The 26,440-nt window shown below is 48.3% G+C and overlaps 1 protein-coding gene across 5 annotated transcripts in view; it reads right to left on the bottom strand.

Annotated features, from left to right (window-relative positions):
* Window positions 1–5,247: 5,247 nt before the first annotated feature.
* Window positions 5,248–26,440, bottom strand: part of TBC1D16 (TBC1 domain family member 16) — a 40,840-nt gene continuing 19,647 nt past the window's right edge. For 3 of the 5 annotated variants that reach the window (XM_034790410.1, XM_034790409.1, XM_034790414.1), the window contains 9 exons: window positions 14,653–14,850; window positions 13,636–13,783; window positions 12,469–12,636; window positions 11,625–11,773; window positions 11,094–11,228; window positions 9,745–9,931; window positions 7,968–8,147; window positions 6,854–7,000; window positions 5,795–6,040 (listed from right to left, as the gene is read on the bottom strand). In XM_034790410.1, the coding sequence (XP_034646301.1) occupies window positions 5,795–6,040; window positions 6,854–7,000; window positions 7,968–8,147; window positions 9,745–9,931; window positions 11,094–11,228; window positions 11,625–11,773; window positions 12,469–12,636; window positions 13,636–13,783; window positions 14,653–14,850 (1,558 nt within the window). Of the gene's footprint in view, window positions 6,041–6,853; window positions 7,001–7,967; window positions 8,148–9,744; window positions 9,932–11,093; window positions 11,229–11,624; window positions 11,774–12,468; window positions 12,637–13,635; window positions 13,784–14,652; window positions 14,851–26,440 lie in introns of all 5 variants that reach the window. The other 2 variants (XM_034790412.1, XM_034790413.1) reach the window with 2 other exon arrangements.

Raw genomic sequence — 26,440 nt, 5'->3', positions numbered from 1 at the left:
AGTTTAATTTTAAAAAGTTTCTGATGAAAAATGGGTGGTTTATCTTTACACCTTCCCCGGGAGCATGTGCCAGTAGTGCAGGAGACCCAGAAAGGGCCCATAAACCAAAGCCAGACTGACTCGTCTATTATCACGGCCCAGGCAGAGATTAATCAGCCAGCCTAAAGAAGGGCGAACGGGATGTGACATTTCAAACTCTGAGCTGGGTAATCACTCAGGTGAGGGGCTTTGTTCTTTCAAACTGTTCATTTTTCACTTGACAGATAGTTTTATGTTGTTAAAGAGACACCATGTCCTAACACACGCCCCACTAGCCCTCGTGACGGGATCAAACGAATCTCTCCCTGCCCCTCTCCAACGCTAACGTCGAATCTGTGAGCCTTCGGCAATGGTTCAGTTCCATATGGCCCGTGCTCCACAGCTAGCAAGGGTGGCTAGTGCGTCACGCTAGGCTAGAGCTACATGGAGCCATTGCTCTGATCTTTCACATCATGCCCGGTTCGAGCTGGGCTCAGCTGCCCCAGAGTACACACAAGTAGCGCAGTCATCGCTGGGGAGGGACAGGCCAGTCCAGCACGTTCTCAGCACTGGCAGGTACGTGTGCCATACACACTAGTCTACCTAGCTTTCCAGGTGCAGGGAGATCATGTTCCTTGCCAGGATTATGAAGCATAATGTTACTGCTGTTAGGAGTGCTGGGGGGTTCATTTTCCTTTCCCTTTTCAATACACCTCCCACACCAAGAGGGGGGAGGATATGTGAGCTCAGGACACAGTTTAAAGAAGCTTACGGTGTTTACCTTTGCCAGGGCCCGTTTTTGACTTGCAGCCTGTGCTATAGAACTGTGGCTAATGCACTGGAACAGGGAAGTGATCCAGGGGTGGTAAATAATAGGCAAGTCGTCACATATACCAACTGGATTCCAGCAAGCAGGAGAGCAAAGAGGCCCAGGGATGCGCCCAGCCACTGCTTGGTTTTTAATTAGAGATTTTGAAGGTTTCTTTTAATACTTTGCAATGTCTGTTGCTAGGGCACTGAGTGTTTTACAAAGGAGGGGTGGGACCATTATCCTCATTGGGAATGGGAAATGATTTGGGGCGATTCACACAGCAAGTCAGTGGAAGAGCCAGAAGAACCCAAGAGTCAGGATTCCCAGCCCAGCCCCCAATCTACTAGCTGAGATGCCTCTTTTTTCACTTTGTAGCAAGCACACAAGCAGTGCTCCCTACTCCTTACATATCACCTGCTGCTAGGTTGACCAGATGTCCCGATTTTATAGGGACAGTCTGGAGTTTTGGGTCTTTTTCTCACATAGGCACCTATTACTCCCCACCTCCTGTCCCGATTTTTGACACTTGCTATCTGGTCAGCCTACCTGCTGCCCAAGCAGCTTCTGGATTGCTGCTCTCCCCAGCCTCCCATCACAGCAATGCTCCAAATCTTCCTTCTTAGAATAGCAGCTTTGAAAGGTTTCCGTTCAGCTCAGCTCTGTTATCTCTCGTTCCATGCCAGTTTGGAAGCATGGGAGATTTCCAGCAGATCAAGCTAGTTCAAGACTGGGCTGATGCCAGATAGTTCCCCTGACAGTTCAGGAGTGGGGTGGTGCCAATCTCTACCATATAAACCCTAACAGGTGTGTGGTACTGCTGCAGGGCAGCTTCTGGTGACTGTAGCTTTCTTGGCTTTTGGATTCCACCCCCCCCTCCCCGAGGCAGGTAGGAGGAGAAGCTAGATTAGTCACTGTTCAGAACAGAAATATGCCTCTTTGTAGTGAACCAAAATAGGGCCACTCCCCCCCCCGCACAATGTAATCCAAGGGCTCCCCCACTGCCGGGGTGGTTAACAAGCCAGCTCCTTCCATGCCTCTCAATTGTAAGCAACTTGGCATCACACTCAGGGCTGCTACAAAGAGATCCCTTAAGTTTCCATTCAGCTGGAGCCCACAGGTGGGATAGAGACTAAAATGTCCATGCAACACACATGCGAGTTGGGCTATTTCATCCCCCTACACCCAAGGGATTCACTGTCACATCCAGACTGAGCACATGACAGGAGCTGGGACTCCTCATACGGCTTGCCCTCTGGCCTCAGCCAGCCCTTACGATCACCTGCATTGGCCTTGTCCCATACACTCGCGGTGTGCTATTCTCCCAAGCTGCTTGCACGGTGGAGTTCTAAGGCTGTACAACACGTTGTGAAAGCGCAGCGACAGTGCCAGCAGCACAGCATACCTGAGCACCACGCCTGCAGACGCTAGAGCTGGGTGTTTACCATTATACTGAAATGGGACAGAACCATTATGAATGCAGGAGAGCTGCACAATTACAAGTTTCAGCCTATGTAATATGCAAGTCCCTGCATTTTGGTTTGCTGCTGCCCTCACTGCCTGCAAACAGGGGAACACTTCCCATCACTACAGAGTTCACATCTTGCACTGAGAGTTTATGGGTGTTCTGTGAATTCAACCATAATGGTAGCCAGAGCTAATGAACACCTTGGAGTCGAATTAACCCAGGATACGCTTATTACCTGGCAAACAGGAAGCAGCCCAAGCAAGCATCTCAGTAATAGTCTCTTTATTACTCTCAGTATTGTTAGGTTTTTCAGTATAAGAAGAGAAACTATCAGCAATGGTCAAGTTGTGGACAACATGCAGCAAAGGGACACCTGAAAATTCAATGTTAATGAGGCCAGCAGGTAACATCAGGCATGGAAATGCTCTTGGGCAGGTAACACACACTGCTTGTTTAATTATGCTCCTCCACACAGATGTCACTTAAGTGTGTGGGAGTGTGTGATTTTTAAAAACAAAACAAAACAGCTCTTTGCATGTGCTGGAAAATTCCATCAGAGTGTGAACCAAATGACCCTGAATGATTTCCACTGCTGAATGGCCTTTTAATGGTGGAAAGGGGAAACTATAATTTTAAAATATTATCTACTTCATCTCTTCCCATTACCTGTTATTGGCTGGGAACAACAATTCCTGCAGCAAAACCTGCTCTGGGTCTTTTGGTAGGTGTGGCCTGTGATAGCTTCAGGTTACTGTGTTAGTGAGTAAATCAGGCTTTCCCTTGGTGGTGCCAAGTGGCAGGTATCTGGAGCTCCTGCCCACACTACCCAGTCACTAGCAACTCAGAACATCAGCTGACGCCCCCATGCTTTTTGAACGTTGGCTAAAACTGTACATGGCACAAGCGCCCAGCTGTGGTTCATGTCATTCATAAAGTGGTGTAATAGGAAATGCAGACAGCAGGTGGAGCTCTATTCCTATTCCCTCAATAGGAAACAGCAGTCTTGTTTGTGCTGGGAAGCTGTCTGGCAGATGGCTCCCTAGTACTAGTCTGCATACATCACGTTAAGTCAGTCACCACTACTTGCAGCTAAATGAACATGCCAGCGGGGTCTCCTGAAATCACAGCTGAAGGGCAATGCAGATGATGCTCGTCTAACACAGCCTGCCAGCCACGTTAACGCTGGCCCTGCACCCAAGTCCCTCTTCTGAGAGTTGGGGGATCAGTCCAGACCTCAGCAAACTGCCTAGGCCTACCAGACTCTGCAGTGCCTCTCAGAGAAGGTGCAGCATCAGGTCTGACCGCACCCCGTCCGCAGAAGCCAGAGTCGAACCTTTACTATTTCTTTGAAGCTTCTGCCAAGTTTTGGAGAACTCCCTGCTTCACAGCAGAGCAGCCCACCAGCCTCTGCCTATGGAGACGGCCCTTACATATCAAATGAGGATAGCAGCCATGAGCACGCAACGGGTTTTTTGCGTATTACATAGAGACTGAAACTTGTAATTGTGCAGCTCTCCTACGTTCATAAGGGCAGTAAGCCTCGTAAGCGGGCCGAGTTGGGATCACTAGTGTATAACACTAGCATGGGCTTTGTGGCTGTTTTAATGAAGGCTCAGACCTCACCCAAAAGAAGTGGAGGCAGTTCAGGCAGGTGGGCAACAAGTGTGGCCGAATATTCCCAGCTGCTTCGGCACAGCCAAGCCTTCCCAGCAGGGGTACAGCCTGCTTAGGGGTTAGTCCTCTCCCTCCCCTTACAAAGGCAGTCAAACACTGGACATTTACTGGCTACGTGTAAGGTTCTAACTGCAGCCTTGCTCCCCAGACTTCAGCGAGCACACCTAGGACTGCTGCTTCCCCAAGCAGGATTCAAACAGGATCTCTGCAGCAAACACAATGGAAAGAATTGCTTGTCATGTGGGTGTGTCGCTACTGCAGCCCCAAATGACCCAGCCTGGAGGACAGAGAGTTTGTCACACCTGTATCAATATGGATCACAAAATAAATTAACTTAGGGAAAAACCCCACACACAACAGGCAAAGCCTAGAAATCAAAATGGTCTCCCTGTTCGGCACCCTGCCAGACCACTTACCAGCCCAGCTCAGTGACACAGCAGAGACTGTGCTACAAGGAAGGGGAAGAGATAGCAACTGGGAAAAGACTCAAAAGCCTACAGACCGAGGTATATAAGTAGTGATGTGCTTGGAAGGCTGGACCCCCTTGTAACCTGTCCTCACACTGGGACTCTCTTTACACTCCCAGGTTAGCCACTCTCCCGTGTCTCTCTAGCACACATTTCTACAGAGGCCACATTGTAACCCCCAGTATGTACTTTTGGAAGTCCAGTGGATTTGTTAAGGACCTCCCAGGTGCCCCGCTCCACCCCAGTATCTGCAGTTGACACACAGATTTTGGAGAGTAGGACTGGAGAAACTTGCTCCTCACTGAAAAACTGAATCAAAAACTGACGGCAAAGACGGACCTGAGCACAGGCTGCTGCACTGCGGTTTGTTTCACTTTTCACTCTGAAGAAACAGAGTACCTCACGTGCACCAGCTGGTGTGCAAAACGCCCACCTAGAGAGGGTGTTGCAGCCCACAGTGACGACCGGGATATGGACATAAAACACTTGGGGGGCGCAGAAGCACATGAGCCCACCTGGAAACCTGCAGATACCTGGGGCCAGACACACTGGAAACAGATGTTTAAAAGCCAATGTCTCTAGTCTGCAACTATCAGAACGAGGAAGAAGTTTTGCTGAAGAATGTGATGGACAAGGAAGTGAACCCTTGGAAAGATAACTGACATACTCAGAATACGGACAAGCAGTGCTTGCAAGACCTACAGCAGAGCAGATTCAGGACAGATGGAAGATCACTCAAGTTTGCCTTTGCAAAAGAAAGATCTCGGGTGACTGGTCCCACAACACTGACCAATGAAATACCTACCCCACAATCCCAAAAGTTTGCAATTTTATTTTTTGGCAGATATATTCAAAGTGATAATCATGGATTTAAACAGAAGCCACTGAGTTGTGTGTTTTGGTTGAAGCAAAGTATGTATGTTCAGGATGGAGGGATGTCCGAGTGAGGTTGCGCCAGGGCTCTGCTCTCGCTACTCTTCCCACAAACGTTGCTGGTTGCACTCGGTTCTCTTTAGCGTTCTGGTTTCCTAGCAATGAGTGAGAAAGTTCTTGGCTGCTAGTGATTCTGATCCAATGGGCAGAGCCTTGGGAAATCTATAAATACTTCACATTCTGCACATAAAACCAAACCCAACGAAGAGACACACGGATACTGTTCCTGGTTTGTTAAGTTTCATTCGGGTTCCAGGACTCAGTGCAATGGAATTTGCTTCCTGTTGTGAAGTATCTCCATTCTCCTCCCATCTGCCTTCTCAGGAGTCTTGATAAACTTCCACTTCATTTTTTCTTTCCATGTACTCAACCTCGCCTTTCCAAACGAGCCCATTTCTCTCGCTGCCACCCCAACTTCAGCGGGAGCTATTTGCGGAAAGCAAAGACCTCCCGTGTTTTCGGTCCCCTCTTGCCTTCAGTTCCTGGTTTGGGAGAAGGCACTTCCACCATCCCCCCGTAAGGACAGCTCTCAGATTCAGGGTGGTGTCCAGAACACTCCACAGCAGGGATGTAGCCACTGTCCCACATGCCAGTCCCACACAGCTTACACAGGTCATGCAGGCTACAGGGGACCCGGGGTAACAGGCGAAACTGATAAAGCAAACTCCTAGCCTGGCATGGGAGAGAAGAAGGATATAACCCATTAGAAAGACAGCCAGAGCTTGAGCTACCCAATGGCCCATCCTGTGTAACACTCACATAAAGCTACATTGAAAGTGCTAAGTATTTTCAAGATCTACAATAACCCGGCCATGAGAGGAACACAAATCCTAGGCTCATGCATGAAAGCTAAAGGAGGCTTAGGGAGAGTTTCCAGCCTAGGAATTCAGGATTCGTTAGCAGCACCAGGCTCCTGGCCCCGGATGCTGAAATACTGTTGTTAATCACAGTGCAGTGCAAGTCTCCCTCATACTGCCTGCCGCCCTGCCTCAGCCCTGCGCGGAGGGACTCCCCAGCTTATTTACTACCCAGCCTTTCTGCTGAAGCTGCCAACAGCGGGGGATGGATGCGTGGGGGCGGGAGGGTAATTAGTCCCAACTGTGTTGCTGTTGGCTGATCACTAGGAACTGACCTGACCCCTCCCCCATCAGTGTCAGGTGATCTGCTGTCACTCCTGGACTGGGAGCCAGGACACCAAGCTGAGCAGCAGGGCCCCCATTTCTACACCCTTGAGTTTGTGTTAATTACGCTCTCTTGTACAGGGCTAGTGCCTCGCAGACCCCCTGAAACGATCACTGGACTCCCAACAAGTGCAGCCTAAGGATGGACTCCAAGCTAACCCTACCATCCCACCCTCAACATCTGCAAGTCCTGCAGGGCGAGGGGAAGGACATGAGGGAATGGGAGAAAGCTATAGTGTCAACCCCTGGTGCTCCTGAAAGGCTGACACGTCTCTGTGGCTGCCGTCAGCACGTTGGCATTTACCTTCCTGAGTACAAGTTCCCCATTCATGTGCATGGCCAGGTTACCGAAATGCAGCAGCATCTGGTCAGTGGCCAGCTGCTGCTCAATGACATCATCGCCGTAAATCACCACGATGGCCACACAGATAAAGAGGTGGAAATAGTCCGTCTGCAAGGAGAAAGCAGGAGTTGGGGATTACAGGAGGGGAAGGTGGAGGACTGACTAAACTAGAGCTCCCGCCAGCTCCACATGGAGAGACTCCTCTTTCCCAAAGGAGCACCGTTTGCTCTCTCAATGCTGGCTTGGTTTCTGCACAGAGGGAAAGGGGAAAAACGCATCATAGACCACTGAGAGGTAATACAGGGGTGACAGTCACATGACCGCACCACCAACCAGCACCCAACAAGACCCACAGTCCTGATGCTAGGAGTGAGGCTTGTGGAGTTGTCACCACTCTGTCACTGCTTGCCTGGCGAGTTCTCTTCCAGATGGCCCGTGACAGTCCAGGAGGAACAGTCCCCTTAGGCAGATACTCCCCTAACCCCCCCCCGTCCCTCTCACACACATGCCCTGCCCCTCCCCCCTGCAGGTCAATACAGAAATGAACACCCCGTCATGCAGCCTGCTGAAGAAAGCAGTCCAGCTGTCACGGTCCTTGCTCCCAGGACAGGGACAGAAAGGAGCTCAGTTTCGTGCTCTCCCTGCCACTTGGTCCTCTGGCTAGTCTTGCAGGAAACCAGGCTTTGCAAGTCCTCAGAACCACAATTCAGGACTTGAGGAAAACAGTTTGCGCTGAACTTTCAGTGACGCAGCAACCCTTCAAACCGATCAGTTGTGACAGCCACAAGACCAGCCCACAAACGCAGTAATGAGCCAATCAGGGTGCAATTTGCATTCATTTAAGTTACTTTTGAGGCAAGCGGCAGGGGATCAACCCAACAGATTGTCAAGACTGGAAAATCATGCTTTACGGGTGTCATAGTCAGATGGGGGAGGGGAAGCGGAAGGGAGGCTGGATACCTGCAGCCACACCTACACTGGCTCCTTTTCTGCCCAGCGTCTAGCACGCCAGCGGTACTCGGCAAAGGGAACACTCCCGCCCATTATGTCCTGCACCCATCGTCTGTGCTCTAACCTGATAATGAGCCCAGCACGCTTCCCACATGCGCAAAGCCTCAGCATCCGGAAACTCGCGTTTAAAACAGAGGAGGATCCACCGATGACAGAAAAGCATCTGCAAGCCATCCTCCCCCAGGGAGACGAGGTGCTGATAGAAGCGCAGGTGCATGAGTCGCAACAGCTCTCGTAGGTACATCTGAAAACACATGTTGTCATTCAGTGGAGCCACGACCTCACAGGCCTGGACACTCTCTGGCACCCCCATCCCGTGAGCATAACAGCAGCTTATGCCTTCCCACTGGAGTCACTGGAACCAGGCCCCATCCCTTCCCCTCCACGTTTGCTGTTACAGGCCAGACTTGCTTATGCTGTCAGTGGAGACAGGGCCTTGAGGCCACTGTGGAAGTTTAGGAAGGAAGAGCAGAGAGAGAAGAAAATCTCCATGACAGGTTTTATCTTAATGATGGTAATGAAAAGGAAGCCTGGGAGCTGGGCTGAGGCAGGGAGCTTGGAGCTGGAAATCCAGGAAGGAGGGGCTGGTTTTGGTAGCTTCTTTTAGCTGAGACTAAACGCTGAGAAAGTGACTTTGCAAAATTAACCCATTCAGCATGTTAGCGAAACCTGGAGCTGTCACATGTCCCCAGTCACTGCCAGAGAAGTCTGGACCAGTGAGATGGAAGCTGAATGGTGCCATGGTGACCAGGACGTCACACCTTGGGTTTGGGAGAGAAATGGTGGGACTGCCCAGGATGCTAACCAGAAAGGATTCAGCATTCCCTCTGCAGTCAGAGGTGTCCGGAGGCTCTCGTTCTCAAAATGAACCATTATATAGATTAGGCCCAACACCTAGATTTTTGTAAAAAATAAAATAAATAAATAAATAAATAAATAAACCTTCAAGTTAAAAAATGTTTTCCTGGTAGATTTAAAACAAGTTGCCAGTGAGAAAGTTTGCGATTTGCACTGAATCTTTCTTCTGCCTTGTTTGAAACCTGAATGCTGCAGAATTAAACGTGATTTTAGTCAATTAATCAACAGCGTGCCATCGCTGGTAAACAATATCAATGGTCAATGAGGGTCAGGCTGGAGAATCTTGCCTGCATGCTCGGGGTTCTACTGATCGCCATATTTGGGGTCGGGAAGGAATTTTCCTGCAGGGTAGATTGACAGAGGCCCTGGAGGTTTTTCGCCTTCCTCCGCAGCATGGGGCGGGGGTCGCTAGCTGGAGGATTCTCTGTGACTTGAAGTCCTTAAATCACAGGATTTGGGGACTTCAACAGCTGAGTCAAGGGAAAGGGGGTGGGTCAGCTTTTGTGGCCTGCATCATGCGGGAGGTCAGACTAGATGATCATACTGGTCCCTTCTGACCTTAAAGTCTATGAGTCTAATTATGCTACCATCCCGGAACCAGGAAGTGAAGCGGACTGGTGGGTTTCCATTGTCCAAGCTGAGTGAAGTGCAAAGGGTAAGCGACCAGTAGCCCCAGAGCAGAGTATATTAGAGTGTAAAAGATAAATTAAGAACCATTTATGGTTTACAAGGAATCTGGGATTTTAAAAATATTTTTTCATCTTACAACATCCTGTTAATAGTTGCCACTAACTCAGCTCGGTTCACCCAGGGTGCCTGTCACCCTCTGTGCATTTACTCTCCCTGAAATATGGCTTGGCATGCTGGGTGCCACAGTAGCTGCCTAGCTAATGGGTTTTGGGTATTTGTTTTATGGCATTTTTTGAGGAGGCTCGGAGGACGTTCAGGAAGAGAACAAAGAGAGCCCACTGCTCAGAGCTCACCAGTTGTTTCTCCATATCTTCATCCCGGGGGGAACTGATGAAGATAGTGTTCTGCATCAAACCCACGAAGCACCAGAAAGTGTCTGACTCATCCAAGACCTCTGCCAGAATGGGGGCAACCAGGTCGGACATCCCCTGGGAGTAGCCAATGGTAGGGTTATACACTGCATAGTTCAGCAAGATTCTCCTAGAGGAGACATTCAATAGGAGAGGGTGAGATCCAGGGGGTGCCAGGCACAGCTGACCTCCATCACCCTCCCCTCTCTACCCCCACCCCACATATGGAGTCAGACAAGATATAAAAGATCAATAAATCTCTTGCCGTTTAAGGACACAACTGGAATCTGGAAAACAAGTGACCCTAGCAGCGCTACAAGACATGGCATCCCATACATATGCATCTATTGGTGTCTGTGGCGTGCTTTTCTAGTGAAAGCACCATGTCTAGGGCACAGACCTAGGGGATTAGGTTATCTTGGGCTGGTTCAGAAGAGGTCTCTGGTTAGCGGACAGTAATCGGAAATCAGAATCTAGGCAGAACTCATTGAGCCCCCATTTCCCAAGCTGGGGGCTGGTGACATTAGAGAGGCGGGACAGAGGAGAGGCGCATTCAGGATGGGGAAAGCAACATGAAGAGGCTCAGCTGTGAAAGCACTCCTGGCCTGGCTCCAAGAAAACTCCAGCGTACAGAGACTCCTTGCCCCACGCAGCTGTGGGGTGACAGAGAATGGGAGCGCATGAGGGCATACGTGTGGAGCAACAATGTGAGTGAGAGAGAGAGAGAAAGGAAAAGAGAGAAGGTCAGAATAGGAGCTGAAGTGGTAAAGAACAGAGGAGCCCGAGGGGCAAGGGTGCCCCCATGCCCATCTGCGATGCTCAGATCCACTATGTTCAGGGGGTGGCATACACAGGGTCATATGCCCATGCTCAGGTACCAGAGCGCTCAGCCTTCCACCTGGCCAGTGAGAAGCTGGGCACTGCACACAACCTGCCACCCACAAAAATCCAATCTCCTGTCACACTCCAGCAGCAGCAACTCAATTCCCAGGCTGCCTTCACCTTTCAGCTCCCACCTCTTGGCTTCTCTGTCCAAATGGGTCTAGGCAGGGTCAGCACAGCCAGAAAGAGGTGGGAGGGGCGGGGAAGCAGGGACGGGGCTGAATGGGGCCCCATGTGCATTACTGGGGGTAGGTTGCCCTACACATGGTATCCCTTAGCACTCCCAAGGCAGGCGCTTCGAAGCTGCTCTCTCTAGGCTACAGAGCTCCTTACAGAGTTTCCCCATAGTCAGTAGGGTTCCTTCCTTAGGGTGCTGGGGAAAGAGATTGTCCAGCTTAAAGCAGCGTCACCTCATGGTTTCCACATTTGGGTTGCCCTCGCCGCGGAAGAACTGGTTGCTGCGGTCAGTCCTCACCACGTCTTTGTCAACCGTGAATTGCACGTTACGCCAAAACTCTTTGTGTTCATCTGGAGTCATCGAAAGCCTGAAAATTAAGCAGCAACTGAGTGCACCGGACAGCCCCAAGTGATCAAGGAACAAAGGGCCCAATCTGGAAAGACTCTGGGCATTACATTGGGGGCAGAGACCGGTCCCTCCCTCTCCAGACATCTCTCACCACTGCCAAGTCTGCCTGGAGCAGCTGCTCATCTGAGCAATGCCCAGGCGATTACAACTGCCGCTTTGGGCAAGCTTGCATCAAAGAATTTGAATGACCTGACACGAATGAGATGGCACCAGATCCATGTGCTCAGAAAGTTCCCTTTACCCATCACTCTTAGTCATGCCTCCCTAGCAGGGCAGGGCTGTCATTCAGTATTGGTACATTTTTGATCAGGATCAGAGAGATGAGAAGTGTAAGGTGGGGCCTCTCCCTGGTCACCTCTTCTGCTGGATCTCAAAGTATTCCCTCCTCTTCTGCACCCTCAGCGCCTCTCTCTCCTCCGACGTGGACTCGTGGCTGTAGTACCGCAGCATGAAGGGCCAGACCTCACCTCGGATAGACACATCAATCCCGCCAAAGAAAATGGCCTGGAGGAAAGTGCAAAAGAGGCAACAAATACCATTTTTAAATTTCCAAAAACACTGCATCGAGAAACCACCAGCCCTTGCACTGAGGAGAGAGCAGCAAAGCCGCAGACAAGTGATGCCTTGATTCAAAATCCTGCAATTTGCACATGTTTAGAGGGAAAGCACTGGCCTTCTATTCCCATACGAGACACAAATCGGGCTCATTTCAATGTCAATACCCCACCCCCGGAGCAGCTCTACGATTAACGTGTCGCTCTCATGTCACGGCTTAATCCCCAATCCTGGAGACGCTGCATTTCTCTGCACACTTTTCTCTAAGGAGTTGGACACAGTACTCCCCCAAACCCTTGAATTACTTTACACAGGAGCCTTGATTGCTTTCTTTGGTTTGTTCACACTGCATTGTATAAGCATGTCTGGGATTGGACACTAGTCCACTTACTCCAGCAGGCAGAAGGCAGAGGCAGGACAGCAAACCCTCTCTGCTCAGAAAGATGTTCCATTATTTTGCCTCTAGCTGACCTGACTGCAGTCCCAGCGACATCTCCAACCAAGCACCATAAATAATAGTCTCACAGTATAAAGATAACCAGTGCCTGCCACAGCACAACGCAAACTGCTTCAGCTTCTACCTGGGGCCTTTTCCTCGAAGAAAAGGCCAAGCAGACCAAGGCAGCAGCTGCCAAACCCCTCACCTTGCGCAGCTTGTACTCCTCTTCCACCTGTCCAGATTCATTCAGGTGATTGAGCCACGCAGTGACATCGAGACGCTTGTACGTGTTCTCCTCTGGATGTGTCTCGGAGGACGGCAGCTTGGGGCGGCGGATTGAGAACTGCATGCATGTCTTCTCATCAGTGAGCTGCTGAATGGGAGACAGAACCGCAGCAAAGTTCCTAAACCAACTGCTTTAAAGCAGGAGACCCAGTTAGCACAGCTCCCGTAGGATTAAAGCCAAGACCCGACGTTCAGGAGGGAGGGAGGGGGAGTTTCTGTACAACACCAGCCATTAAAACAGCAAGAGTAATTGGAGCCATTAAAAATCAGAGAGCTACAAAACAGCTTCACTTAGAAAAACAGTTTCTTTCCACTCCTCCCCCAACCGTATCCCGAATTAATGCTGCTTACAGCAAAACTTCACTCTGCCAGGAATGGCTGCGATAAATTACATATGATTGGCCAGACAAAGGGCTGCTGTTAGGCAAGCCAGAGCTGCACTGCCAGGCTCTCGCTAAGGGCACTCATGATCCCAGTGCGAAACTGCAGCTGACATTTAATTTAAAAATCAAAGGTTGCTCACTGCAAAAGTGAGCCCATGCTACTGTAATAAGGCAAGCAGCAGGGGGCTCAGTGAGAAGGAAGGAATTTAAAAATCACTTTCTAATAAGCACATACACGATCTTAAACAGATAATTAAAGAGCTCTTATCACATTTGTATGTAGATTGAGCAAAATATGGCAAGGTGACTTGTCAAAACATTATTTTCAAATGCAGCGTGCCCGGCTTCACAAAATGGATGGGAGACGCACGGAACTGCCGATCGAATATTGCTGATCTCCCAGCCATCTAGTGGCCTAACACCACCAGCCCATCTAGCTATGACCTCTAGGAAAGCAGACACCTAAGCAAGCCTTTTGGATAATCGTTCCCCCTAGAACAGATGTGTGCATCAGAGAGTGGCGATTTGGTCTGCACTTTCATTGCCTCAAATTGTCCAAGTACGCCAGAAAGCAACAATGGGTTTGTTGCATTAATACACCACTTTAATCAGCCCTAGCCCACCCCTGCTTAATAACAGAGGTCTCACAGATAGAACCTCCATCTTTTGGGACATCTCTGCCTCACTAGGCCTTGCTCGGTTACCTGGTCTTTGAGATGGGTCTCCGTGCAGTATTTCCATTGCTGAAACACCTCAGACAGTTTATCCAGGCCACCATGGTGAAAGTGGAAGATCTTGTATTGACTCTCCCTGCTAGCAACAACCAACTGCCCACTGGTGCATGCCTCATCGCTGAAGGGCAATCAAAGGGGGAGAACAACACACATTTAAGAGCTGGTTTTATGCCCCAGGAGAACTTGGGGTGAGGGTGGGCAGCAGGCTAGACTAGAAAACAACGCAGAGAAATGAGAGAGAGAAGAGCAAACACACCCAGTTGCCTCTTGCTGACAGAGGCAGAATGTTTCTACAGCATAGGGAATGAGGTTTCATGTGGCCCCAGTGACAGCAGGGGATGTTCTGTGCCCTCGACCCTTAAAGAGTGACTGTCTATACCTGGTAGCATTGCTCCCAACCCTTCCCCTTCCAGTTCAAAACACTGACTAAATGAAGGAACTAAATTCCTGCCAGGTGCTAGGGGACAGAACCCAGTCTAGGAACACTCGGACAGTATGCATAGAGCTGGCTCTTAGGGATGGGGGAACTCTGGTTGCAAATGACACCCTCTGAGGGTCCAACACAAAGGGCTTGGGGAGAGGAAAGCCACGCATTTATAATTAGGAAGAAGAGGGAAGAGAAGTGAGAGCACAGAGGAGATGGGGGAGGGGACGTACTGAAGAGATAGCTGTTCCCTCACTCTCAAGCTATTCTTGATCTTCTGTAGACAGGTACACCTTCAAAGGCACCTACACTGGGCACCTTCAAAGATTTCCTAAAGGTCCAGAAAGGATTGTGCATGGAGGTAAGCTAGTTCAGCAGGCTGCCACTTGGATTCAGATGGAGAACATTGCTGGAGAAAGGCTCCAGAAGAAACTTTCTGAAACAATTGGTCTCCAGACAACCTAGCTCCCACTACCCTGACAAGTCACACACACACACACGTACGTCACTGTAACGGGCGGAGGCAACAACGAGGATAGAAGATCTAGAACTACATTTCTTACCTAAAGAAAAGGCGAAGGGACCTCATTTGTCCAAGGTCCACTCTGAAGACCCCACAGATCTGCTCCAGGGCAAACACCTTCTGCTGTTCGTCCCATCTGGTGTTCTGAGCTTGCCTGTTATTCTCCTGGAATTGGGCACTGGTGTCAAGGCTGGAAGTGGAGCTGTTTGAGCAGGTCATGTGATTGTCACATGTCTCCCTACACGACAGAGAGGGGCAAAATCAGCAGTATGTTAACCACAGATCTAGGTTCTGCAATCACTTGACAGTAACTTCAGTCTCTCTTGGCAGACAAATGGCTTTTGCTAACAGAGCTATGAAGTCAGAACACTATGCAGTGCTGAGAAATCACTAAATGTTACTCCAAATAGAATGGATTTTAAAGTGCATCATCCAGAAGATCAGTCCCAGGAGAGCCACCCTTCTTGCAGCCAGTGCTCAAAGAGCATGTAGGCTTTGGAAGGTGGTGGAGACGGTCCATGTCTCCCAGGAATACAGCAGTATTGAATGGCAAAATTAAGATAGAGGCTTAACCCTTTGAGATGGAGGCAGTTCAACCCCCTTGGGAGGGAAATCCTGCCCATTCTCTGCGGAGAGGCAGATGTCTACTGTAGCATGATAGGTGCAGTTTGTAGAGCCAATCCAGGGGCACTTTTCTCCCCTCCCCACCATGTGTCATGGAACTCAGATCTGCAAGCGCCCCCATACCACTGTGCATGGTGGCTGACGGCTCCCCTGTTTTTCCATCCCGGGTAACGGGGCACAGATGCTTGGCAGGTGACTGCAGCAGCTGCACTAGCACAGAGCGGATAAGGTATGAGGGGGAAGGGACATTTTGCCCCACAGCCCTAGAGAATTCCTCAGCACAGCGTCCAGCTGCCCAGAGCCCTGACTGGGACAGGATCTGTGGGCACACTGAGAAGGCATCACTGACTGGAGAACTCATTTGTTATGTTTTCTCTGTAGCCAGAATGATGATGAAGAGGAAAAAAAAAAAAGTAACGAATACATACAACTCTGGGGCAGTGCCTCCCTCGCTAGGGCATATTTCCTGCTACCCACTTACAAGGGGGCCCACCAAGCCTAGTTTCATGTATGCAGACTTTGGAAAATGGTTTCCACGTCCATGCTTGAAACTTTGGCTAGTGAAGTGGTAACTTCTAGACAAGCCTTTTAACCCAATACATAGTGGAGAAAGTGAGTCAGAATATGCTTTCTCACAAGCTAAGAGGCTAGCTGGGTCAACAATGTATTTGGCCTAAAGGACAGCCTGGGTGTAGATTAACTATCCCCCACCCCCAATCCAGCCCAGCCCCAAAGAAAAACATCATTGCTGGGAATTAAGTGAATCTGAAACTGTGACCCCTTGGCTCTTAAAAAGGCCAATACATCTGAACAGTCTTTGAGGGGGCCCCTGAATGGGTTCCACTGTGAAATCATGGTTTGCAAAACAAGGCAAGTGGCAGGTATAAAGCCAGCCCCCTGCCATGCCACTTAATGCAATGTTTTCTAATCCGCTTATCTAACAATGTAGGCGCTGAACGCTGAAAAAAAAAAAAAAAAAATCACACACTCAGCAGGCCTCTGCAGTACAGCCCATCAGTCTGCTTCCCAAGCCCAGCTCCACTGCTCCTTACACAGGGGCCACTGGACGAGCCTTACTGTCGCCAACCACCAGTGGGTCAGGTCGCTGCATTCCAATGCACAGGTCTTTGGACAGCTCAGTTAGCGATGGGTTCAGTTTTGAACAAAGTCCTAATGAGCAGCCTAGTTCAACCGTATGGCTCGAAACCTCAGTGCCCACACGCAGGAAATCAATCCACAGCTTCTTCGCTCGTATTTAAATAAGGCTACAGAATAAAATCGGTTCTCTCTTAGCCAGACGAGTGAGCTTTCCTACTTCGTTCACGTATGTTCTGCAGCTCAACACTCCTGGAGAGAGGGTTCCAAACAGAAGTAACATCTGTCCCAGTCTGGGGGTTTGCAATCTTAGGATAAGACGCGGCAATATCACGTGAGCAGAGATAACATGTCTTCACTGAAGTAAATGCACCAAACCCTGACAGAAGTCACTTTTCAGGAGCTAGCACTGTTTCTGAAAAAGGCATCTGGCTCCTTCCAGTGTTACCTTAAAAGTAGAGACAGTCACCTTTGCTGCAAGCAGCTTTCCTGATTTAATGGTATTTGGTTTTGTGAAAATCCAGTGTTATTTTATCTGATAAATCTGTGTCATGGACTGCTTCCCAGAAAAACAATACCACACATCAATGCAAAGTCCTGGCATAAGACACCCTGCCCTGGACTGCCTGCAACAAGCAGCTGGTGTTTACGCAGCAACTCAGTTAAAGCCACAGCTGATTACATAGGATTTTCCTGGAAGAAATGAGACAAAGCAGTTTAAAAACTAAGCAGAGCTAACCACGTGTTCTGAAACCCTTGTGAAGATGAACTGGTCAGTAAGACAAGAGGATGGAACCTGCTACTATGAAGACACTTTCCAGTGTGGCTTTCTTATTGCAGAAGCAACAACCCCCAACATTCAAACACATCAGTATCAAAGGATCAACACTTAGTACTCCAATGCTGAGATGCAGCATTTACTATGTGTACGGGGCATCCTGTTTGCTCCTAAACTGGAGAAACATCATAAGTCACATACAAAAATCATGGCACTGCCGGTTGCAGTTACCTGTACTATTCAAAACCTGCTGTGACAGAGATCCAATTAACTGCTCCCAAACTTAGCATCTGGAGACCTTGGTTGCAAATATAGCTATTGGCACCACCACATTTTCTGGCATTGTTTCTGAGGACACTGCAGTCAAAACAAGTCAAAACCAGTGCTATGGTCCATGTGATGTAACGACTTGGAGAAAAACCAAACACTTTTTCAGCAGCATTAGCAAAACCTAAGGCAGGAAACCCATTGGAACAGACACATTCATGATTTCACATAAGCTTCTTCTCCTTCCTTAAGTCTCTTTGCTCCTCTGCCTCAAAACAAGCCTCCTTGTTGTTAGTTAGAAATATCAGGTGGTGATGCACTGCCACAAGTATTTTCTCTTGAGTAATTAGTGATTAACTGCCTACACATTCCACCCATTTCTGTGTCCAAAACCCTTCGGGACAGACTATGCAAGGCAACCACCCAGTCCAAAGCTACGCGTGAGCTAGTTTTGGGCACATGATGTCAGCAGAACATACCACTACTCACCGTCTTGTAAAGCACACAGACACCAACAGCGTAGTGCGATATAAAGCCAGATTTAGTTCTGTTGTGGTAACACCCGAAGTTCCTAACCAGGATCAGGGCCCCACTGTGCAAGGCCTTCCACAAACACACAGGAAGATAGTTCATAAGCTCTTTGAGGCAGGGGCTAACTTGAAGGTGTAACAAGCGTAACAGAGAGGGAAGCGTGACAGAGGTTACCATAATACGATTGTGTGGTCACAGAGGCTGACACAACGCACCACTGGATTCCAATCTATTCTCTTGTTACGACCAATCTCTGGATGGCTGGTTTCTTGTAGGCGTCCAACCCATCCCCACCCCTCTAGCCTGAAACTTTCCTTGTGGAGTGTCAGCTCCAAACATGAGGGAAGTATCATGACAGATGAGTGTCTGGTGGCAGGTCTGAGTAAAACCATCCCCATTCTCCACCAAGAGCCCCAATCCCCACCAAAGTATCTGGTGGCTCCACCTACCGGCTCCTCTCCCTTCCCAGCCTGCTCTCTAGGTCCTTCTAATGAGGTGAAGAATCTCGTGGCAGTATCACTGGCTGCAGTGTCTATGGTACCTATCGTTGCAAATCAGCCAGTTACTAGTAATAGCCCCCAGACATCCTGAACCAGCTTCCAAAGACTGGATGTAGTAACTCTCAAGCCCAGGTGAATGGCCTCAGACACCAGGAACCCAAGAGCAACTGTTTTGATAAAATGTGTCTTTTATGAACGATACAGTGGCAAGTCGGTAAAAATTGTTAATGAAATTATAAATGCGAGATATGCAGTGGGGACAGATTAGTAATCAGAAACGAATCAGACCTGACTTCATACTTTTGCTGGTTGGGAACAGTGCTCAGAGGAAGGACTCCAGAACTCTGATGGGCACACTGTTCTGGAAATGCTAAAACAACTGTCACAAAACTCTCACTGAAACAGAGCCACAAGATGGTGTCTCCGCAATTTTTTAAAAATTCATTCAGACCTGGTTGGCAGGGAGTAGTAACTAGGTTAAAACCTGCACTAAGGTCATCCTTAGGCTGATAAGATCTGGAACAGATCCAAAAAGCTTTGCATAATCTCAAAACACTTGTGCAGATTCAGTTCACACTGATCTCTGCAAATGGTTAATAATTATTTTCTTTACTTTGATTTTTTAAGTTTATGTCAAAATAAACATACATAGACACACAAGGACACACATGTGAGCATGTGGGGAAACAGCAGACTGTCAGTCTCTCTCAGAGTTGGTAAGACAACTCCCACCTGTTCATGCTCTCTGTATGTGTGTATATATTTCTCCTCAATATATGTTTCACTCTATATGCATCCGAAGAAGTGGGCTGTAGCCCACGAAAGCTTATGCTCTAATAAATTTGTTAGTCTCTAAGGTGCCACAAGTCCTCCTGTTCTTTTTGAGGATACAGACTAACACGGCTGATACCCTGAAAAAAAATCACTCACTAGGTAAATCCACATTGTCTTTGGTAGAGAGACTTCATAAGACATCACAGCAAAGTGCTCAAACGCCAACGTGGATTTTCTGAAACCTTGTTCCATAAGCTTTCCATTGATCTGTTTGCTTTCGAAACATAAATTTCCCCACACTGAACTGCGCTAAATGCTATTTAGTAGCTAATTAACTTTCTGGGCTGGAAACCTCCTGTAATTGCACTTCTTTCACCTTTTTAGCCTTTGTCCTCGAGGGAGCTGAAGCTGTCCTATGGCATTTGTTCTGCTCAGTCCTAGCTTACAAGCGTAAGTTCTTTCCTGACAAGAGAGGCTGCCAATCACAGCTGCAGAGGTCATCGGAGACCAAGTTGGAGCACGACACTACTGACAAATGGGCTTTGCTTAGCGCAGCGTAAAGGGAAAATAAATGATTATGAAAAATAATTTTTCCCATTGAAACTCAGTGCTAGGGGGTGGATTCAACAACACTTTTAAAAGCTGTGTTATTATTAAACAGGTTCAGAGCAGGAGCGGTTTATATTTTGACTGCACTGGCATCTGCTCCTCACCAAACAGGGAGAGAAACAAAGAATGATGCCTTGCAACTAGATCACTTCATCTGCACAGACCACAGGAGAAGGCAGCAGCTTTTACAGTCTCCCTTCCCTTTCCTCTGCCCACGAGACACTAAGGCTAGGGCTACACTGGCAATTGAATGACAAAAGTTTTGTCATTCAGAGGTGCTAAAGCCTCCCCACCCCCCGAAAGACAAAAGTTTTGCCGTGGCAAGTGTCAGTGTGAACAGCGCATTGTCTGCAGGAGCGCTCTCCTGTCGACAACACAAACGCCACATGTTGGGGGTGTAAGTATTTTGTCGGCAAAAGTGCCGACAAACAGCGGCTACACTGCCCGACTCTTAGCGACACAGCTGTGTAGTGTAGTCAAAGCCTAGCAGTAAGATCAGGGATGGGGTTTTGCCTTACTGTTAAACACCACGAACACAAGCATGACAAAGCGTGTCAGTACAGTGCAGCAAAAAGGACGAAAGGAAACCTGACTGTGCCACTCTGCCTTTTGATCAGCACAATATGTTTGTTCCTGAGGAGCAAAGATCAAACAGTTTAGTTTGGTCTAAGTTCACATTTCTCTCCAGCAGCTTTTCCTCTCTGAACACGCAGATTGCTCAGAGCTCGGGAGAACACACATTGCAGCCGGTGCCTTATCACCCAGAATCTTTTTATGTAAAAGCAAATCTGCAAGGCTGAGAAAGCAGCTCCCTCCACAGCAGTACAGGGATGCTCCTTTCCTGCCCGAGCGCAATAGAAACAGTCGAACAAGAGGGCTAACTACACTGGAGGCTTTGTTGCCTACTAATTCTTACCGTGATGAACTAGTAGTGAGTTGGAGGGAAGCAGAGTGGTTCTGGCTGGCGATAAGGGCATTATGAGACCAACCAGGGTGATCTTCAAGAGGGCTCCTAGCTACTATACAATAAACAAAAGGAAGACAAAAATTGACAATTCTTGAGTTAATGGTTTTGAATTTAAATGGGAAGGAAAAACCATCAGGAGTTTGTAGTGGATCCAATCAAATTGCAGAATTTAATATACACATACACACGCTTAAACACAAGTAAACTTTTCCAAAGATCAGACTGATGAACAGGTGAAGTCTGCTTAGGTAAAACCAAAGCAAAGACTTTCTCCGTAGTGGGTAATAGTGGCAGGGCTAACAGTTTGATGTTTAGTAATAAAAAAACAAACACACACAGTACCTGAAAAACCAAACATAACAAATAATTTATGCTATTCAGTGATGTAAACTTTATCTTTGTTTTAAAGGGAAGTATTTCAAAAGCTGAATGACAGATTTTGCCAACATTCCATACAGAGTAGGGGTACCTCAGGCCAGGGCTTTAACTCATTAATAAATTAATCAAAATGTAACACAAAGTTCCTGAGATGGAAAAAGTGATTTCTCAGCAAAGCCCAAAGAAGAACATTTACCTTTCAGCCCACAGCAGCCTGGAAAAGGGGAGAGTTCTTAGGAATTTTTTTGTTTGTTTGTTTGTTTTTAAATCAATGGATTATTCTGGTGTTGGTTTTTTTTCCCCACAGTTCCATCCAGGCAAAAATAAAACTGTCAACTAATTATGCTAATTACAAACAAGCCTTCAAAACCCCAGCCCCTTGAAAGCCCCGAAAATTATCTCTGTTCTTATATTCTTGGCTCCAAGCAATGAAATAGAATTCAGAAGGACTTTCTACTGTCAGATCAACTCTCCAGGCTCTGTGCTGCGGCTGCCCCAAAGTTAGCACAGCCAGCCTCACCCGGAGAGAATCTTACTGCCATTACAAAACAATGTGAGCAACTTCCCAGGGGGAAACGTTTCTCTGAGGTGGCAGAAGGGGAGGTGGGGGGGGGGGGAAGAGGACAGCTGACTAAAAGGTTGTTGTGGAGGGCTATTGTAAGTGCTTAATATTGTTATTATTGCAAGGACTAGCCAAGGTGATAGCTTCGTTGCCGCTGTACATTTAGAAAGGACCCTTGTTCTGGCTCAGGTAAAGCAATCCTCCCTCACAAGACCAGTTTATCTCCAGTCTGGATTAGGGTCTCTGGGTGTCACCATAACACAACTAACAATCATAGTACCACCAATTACCTGGAAAAACTCATTTTATTGTAAGGCCTCTTACAACAAGCTGGTACAGCTGCCCTTTCCTAATCCCACCTAGCAGGCTCGGCTTCTCAAAGCACATCCTTGTGGGATCCAATAGCACCACATGGTTTCCGCTCCTCCTATGGGCAACTGTGCACATGGCCCCATTGGACCCCTCAAGGGGATCCAAATTTGCTCCTTTTGCGGACAAACATGGATCTGCTTTAGTAAGGAGTCGTCTCCTCACTGTTTTTGTACTGCTCTATCGCTTTAGAAACAGATACAGGTAAAGTGGTGCAGGTCCCTCGTGTGGATGAAGTTATAGCAGTATGCAAGAGCTTAGAGCTTATTCTCATAATGACAATGTGTTTCTAAGCCAGTATAGTTATAGCACCACAAAAGCTGTATGTAGACAAGCCGGAAGTTTCATTAGCTGAAGTGGGATCCCACCTATGCCTCCTACAGACTAGCTGTTTGTTGAAGAAAGCACCCATGGCGTGAATGGCTTGGACTCCAGAAGAACTGCACATCTCCCTGAGCCTGTTCAGATGTTTACAGGAAACCACCATCTCTTTTGCCCCCGGGGAAAGGTTATTTTGCCAGAAGGCAATGCAGGAAAAGCAAAGCTCCTTAAGTGGTTCTTACTTCCTAGGATATGCCAAACATGTGGGAAAGGCACCTGTCACTCCGAGGACATGGGGCTTTAGAACACAAATACTGGAACTCAACATTTCAGTTGTACTATGGAAGTGAATAATTTGGTCATTTGTTCACATAACGCTATCTGGCCCAAGTGGCGGTTTCTACTCAGGACCGGAATAGCAGCAGGTGCCGCACATCAGACGCAAGGGGTAAGAACTGAACTTTAAGAACAGTACACTATACTCATTCAAAATGCACCCTGGTACCTAAAATGCATATCTAACCCTTCTAAAAGCCAAGACCTTTAGATGTGTCATGTGTGTCCTCCCACTGTGCCTTACAGGAGAGAAAGGAAGCAAATGTTTTTCCCTTGTCCTTGATCTGAAGGCAGCCAGATGCTCCAGATCTCTCAGTCCTGGTTTCTCAGAAGGGGAAAGGTCAGAGGCCACGTCCCCCGAGACGTGGTTCTGCAGCAGCAGCACCATGCTAGGCGCTTTACGCAAGGTTTTCTTTGATCCACCAAGAGATGGTGTGTGCAGGTGATCTTCCTGACGGAGAGGCAGGGCCAGCTCTCTGCATTAGTTCAAAGGTGGATGTGAGCAGCAGTGATGGTTACACAGAGAGTGAGACATGATGTTCCTCCAGCTGCTGAGAACAAAGGTAAGCAGCAGATGGGCCATGCTGGAAGGTAGCTAAAACTTGGAGCCTAATTCTGACAGGCACCGGCTTGGCCCCACTCTAGTGACACGCATCATTTTCTTGCCTCTCAAATGATCATATTGGTTACATTTCCGTGTATGAGAGAAGCAGGTGTGGGGAGGAGCTGAGCAGATCGTGCACATCTCAGGCAGCAGCCAGTTCACCTTGCTTTGGCTGTGCTGGGAAAAGTCTGCCATCTGCTGGTCACACAAAGACCTCTGCTTGCTGACTTCTACAGCTAACCTACAGGGGCAGTATTTGTTTTTTAAAAGGGCCATTACAAATAAAGCACTAGTTTTCATTATTTTAGGCACAGGCTGGCATTTGCTGCCAAACTCTGGGCAGACAGGCATTATAGTGCAGGGCAGCAGATCGACATGCCCCCCCCCCCCCCCCGAGAACTCGCCAGCATGCTCGCCAACACGCAATGTGCATTCGACCCTCTGGCACTGGCAATGGACACTTTGAATTCCCTCCATCCGTCAGGGCTAACCGCCAAGGCCAAGGGAACTTTAGAGCCAAGGGCTAGGGCAGAGTCTGGTTGGTTTCCAGAGATGCCCTCGGTGAGTGAGATGTCTCCTTGGGAACTGCCTTTCAGCAGAGCTTTGGGACAAAGATGGCAGAGGGAAAACACAAAGGGGCTGAAAACCTGGTCACCACACAATCTGCTCATTCAAAGCAAGTGTGTTAATTGTGAAGAGACAAAGTTAATTTTCAAAACCAGAGTTAGAGCTATTTTTAAATGAGCTGCTGACATCTCCGGAAAAGCTTTGGAAGGCTTGCCAGGCAGTCCGCTGGCATCTCCTCAGGGTTCTGGTCTTCTTGCCCGCTGCTTTATTAAGGCTTTTGGCATGTGCACAGGACCTGTATTTCTTAGGAGCTCATCTGCTCTTTCTGCACATTCCTTAACTAAAGTCTCAAGCTAAGAGTCCCTCCCCTCTCTCAATGATGTTCAGTTAGAAGTTGTCAATCTGTTCTCTTCCACAGAAATCCGGCAGCAAATCCAAGTGAAAAAAGGTCTGCCCAAATTAATCCTCCTGCTGTTTAAATATTTATACAGGGCAAGATGGAGCCTTCTAGCCTTTCCCTCTCTTGGATTTGTCCCACCTTCTTGGTGTTATTGCCCGGAGCACCACCACTAATTGCTGCAGGTTAGCCAGTGGGGAGGCAGTGTTGCCTAGAACACTGGACTGGGACTTGGGAGATCTGGGTTATACTTCCAGCTCTGCCGCGCACCTTCTGAGTGACCAGGGGCAAGTCACCTCACCGCCTTGTGCCTCAGTTTTCCCATCTGTAAAACGGGGATAACGAGACTGACCTTTTTAAAGGGTTCTGAGATCTATGGAGGAAATGCGCTAGAAGAGCTGGTATTATTATTAGCCAAACTCTTCCAAGCACTTGACTCTGTTCAACACCTCTCCAAATCAAAGGGAGGGAAAAACAAAAAGGCTGTAATTTCAGTGGAGCAACAGCTTCTGGATATTTCTGCAGAGGTCCTGAGTGGGGATGGAGCTACTTGTTCTTCAGACGGAGGTTTTACTTGTAAACTCCAGCAAGTTCCAGGGTGACACGCTGGGAAGCGAGAAGCGCCCAAAGCAGCGGAAGCTTGGCAGCCAGCTGCCCTTCCCCACAGGCTCATCCCCCAGGCTTACATCCATGACACAAGATGCTGCAATAGGTTGCAGGAGGGTTTGAATACAGAGATCAGTCCCCACAATTGTAAGAAATTGTAGCAGTGAGGCTGGGGCTCCAATCCAGGAAGATGAAGCCCAGCCCCCTGCAGACTTCAGAGATTCTGCCAATTCTCATTCATTTCAGCTCATTTGTCCTGTAATTTTTGCTTTTGCTTTATTCTGCAGAGGCCTGAACAGCAACAAGTCTCTCAGGTGAGCTGCCAAAACAACATGATGCAACACTGCACTCTGTTACCACCAGCTGGCCTCAGTCACTCGGCAGCTCCCCCGCTCACCAAATAGCGTATTGATTAAATCCCAGGGAAGAGGCTTAACAACAGGATGTGCAACAAATCTGTAAAAATTGCATCAAGCAGGACTCCCGAGGAGCCTTTTCCTTGAGTTGTGTGCTCCCCGCAGACTGTCTGAGAGAAGAGTTTTGTTTCCTCTCTGAACTTCTGTCTGTCTAGGACCTCCAAGAACTAAGCTACAGCGCAGTTCTACTATGAAAACTGGCTGTGTAAAAACGGCAGCTTCTTACAGATGCAATCTGATGGGTGTGTGTCAGAGTCAGATCTGCTGCTTTCAGTGGCTAACATAGAACACTAGATATTTTTGCCAGTCCTGCACAGCACACACACACAGCGATGGAAGGGTGAACTGGAGTATATTCCGACTCATGCATCAGCAGAATTGGTAACTGAGTTCTAATTGCATAGCTAATTGTTGCCTTGAATTCCACCCATGCAATCCACTGGAGACAATTCCACGGTATGGCCACTCCATCTTTAAGTCAGTGAGAACTGAGGCCAACAACTGTCCCCACAACCAGTTTCAAGTTGCTTTGCAAACTCCAGTGACTGCAGCTCATCACAAGTGTGGAAATTTTCTAGTATTGCTGCCATCCATTACTAGGGGAACCTGCCATTAACTGGGAGTTATTGTGGCAAGGCACAGAAAATCCCAGTTACAACACACAGCACAAAATCCAGCAACAACTCAACAGTCCAGAACTGGCCTAACCATCAGTTAAAGCAACATTGAGAACTTTGGCTAAAAGACATCGTATAGAAGAGTCAAATGCGACTCAACCACTAGGATGAAGGGAGGTACAATAAACCCATCTTTATTGCCAGGGAAATGGAGGCTAAGTAACTTGCCCCTGGCCACACAATAAGTCAGGGCAGAGCTCGGATCAGAACCCAGGAGTCCTGACTCAGTTCCCTTTGAAAGATGAGACAACATTCCCCGACATCTAACCCAGGAATAATGGTGGCGTGGCAGGGGATGAGGAACAGGGGAGGAAAGGAAGAAGAGAACTAGTTAAAAACAATTCCAATGCTGCCACCACCAAATGAAGTCCCTTAAAGAACTATCATTATTTTTGGCAGCTCCTGCACTGAACATCTCCCTGTAGGCATGTGAATACGGAGAGCGCTGGC

Source organism: Trachemys scripta, chromosome 14 (genome assembly GCF_013100865.1).
Source record: "Trachemys scripta elegans isolate TJP31775 chromosome 14, CAS_Tse_1.0, whole genome shotgun sequence".
Taxonomy (NCBI): domain Eukaryota; kingdom Metazoa; phylum Chordata; order Testudines; family Emydidae; genus Trachemys; species Trachemys scripta.
Note: the sequence above shows the minus strand (reverse complement) of the source record. Positions and strands in the feature narration are given on the sequence as shown.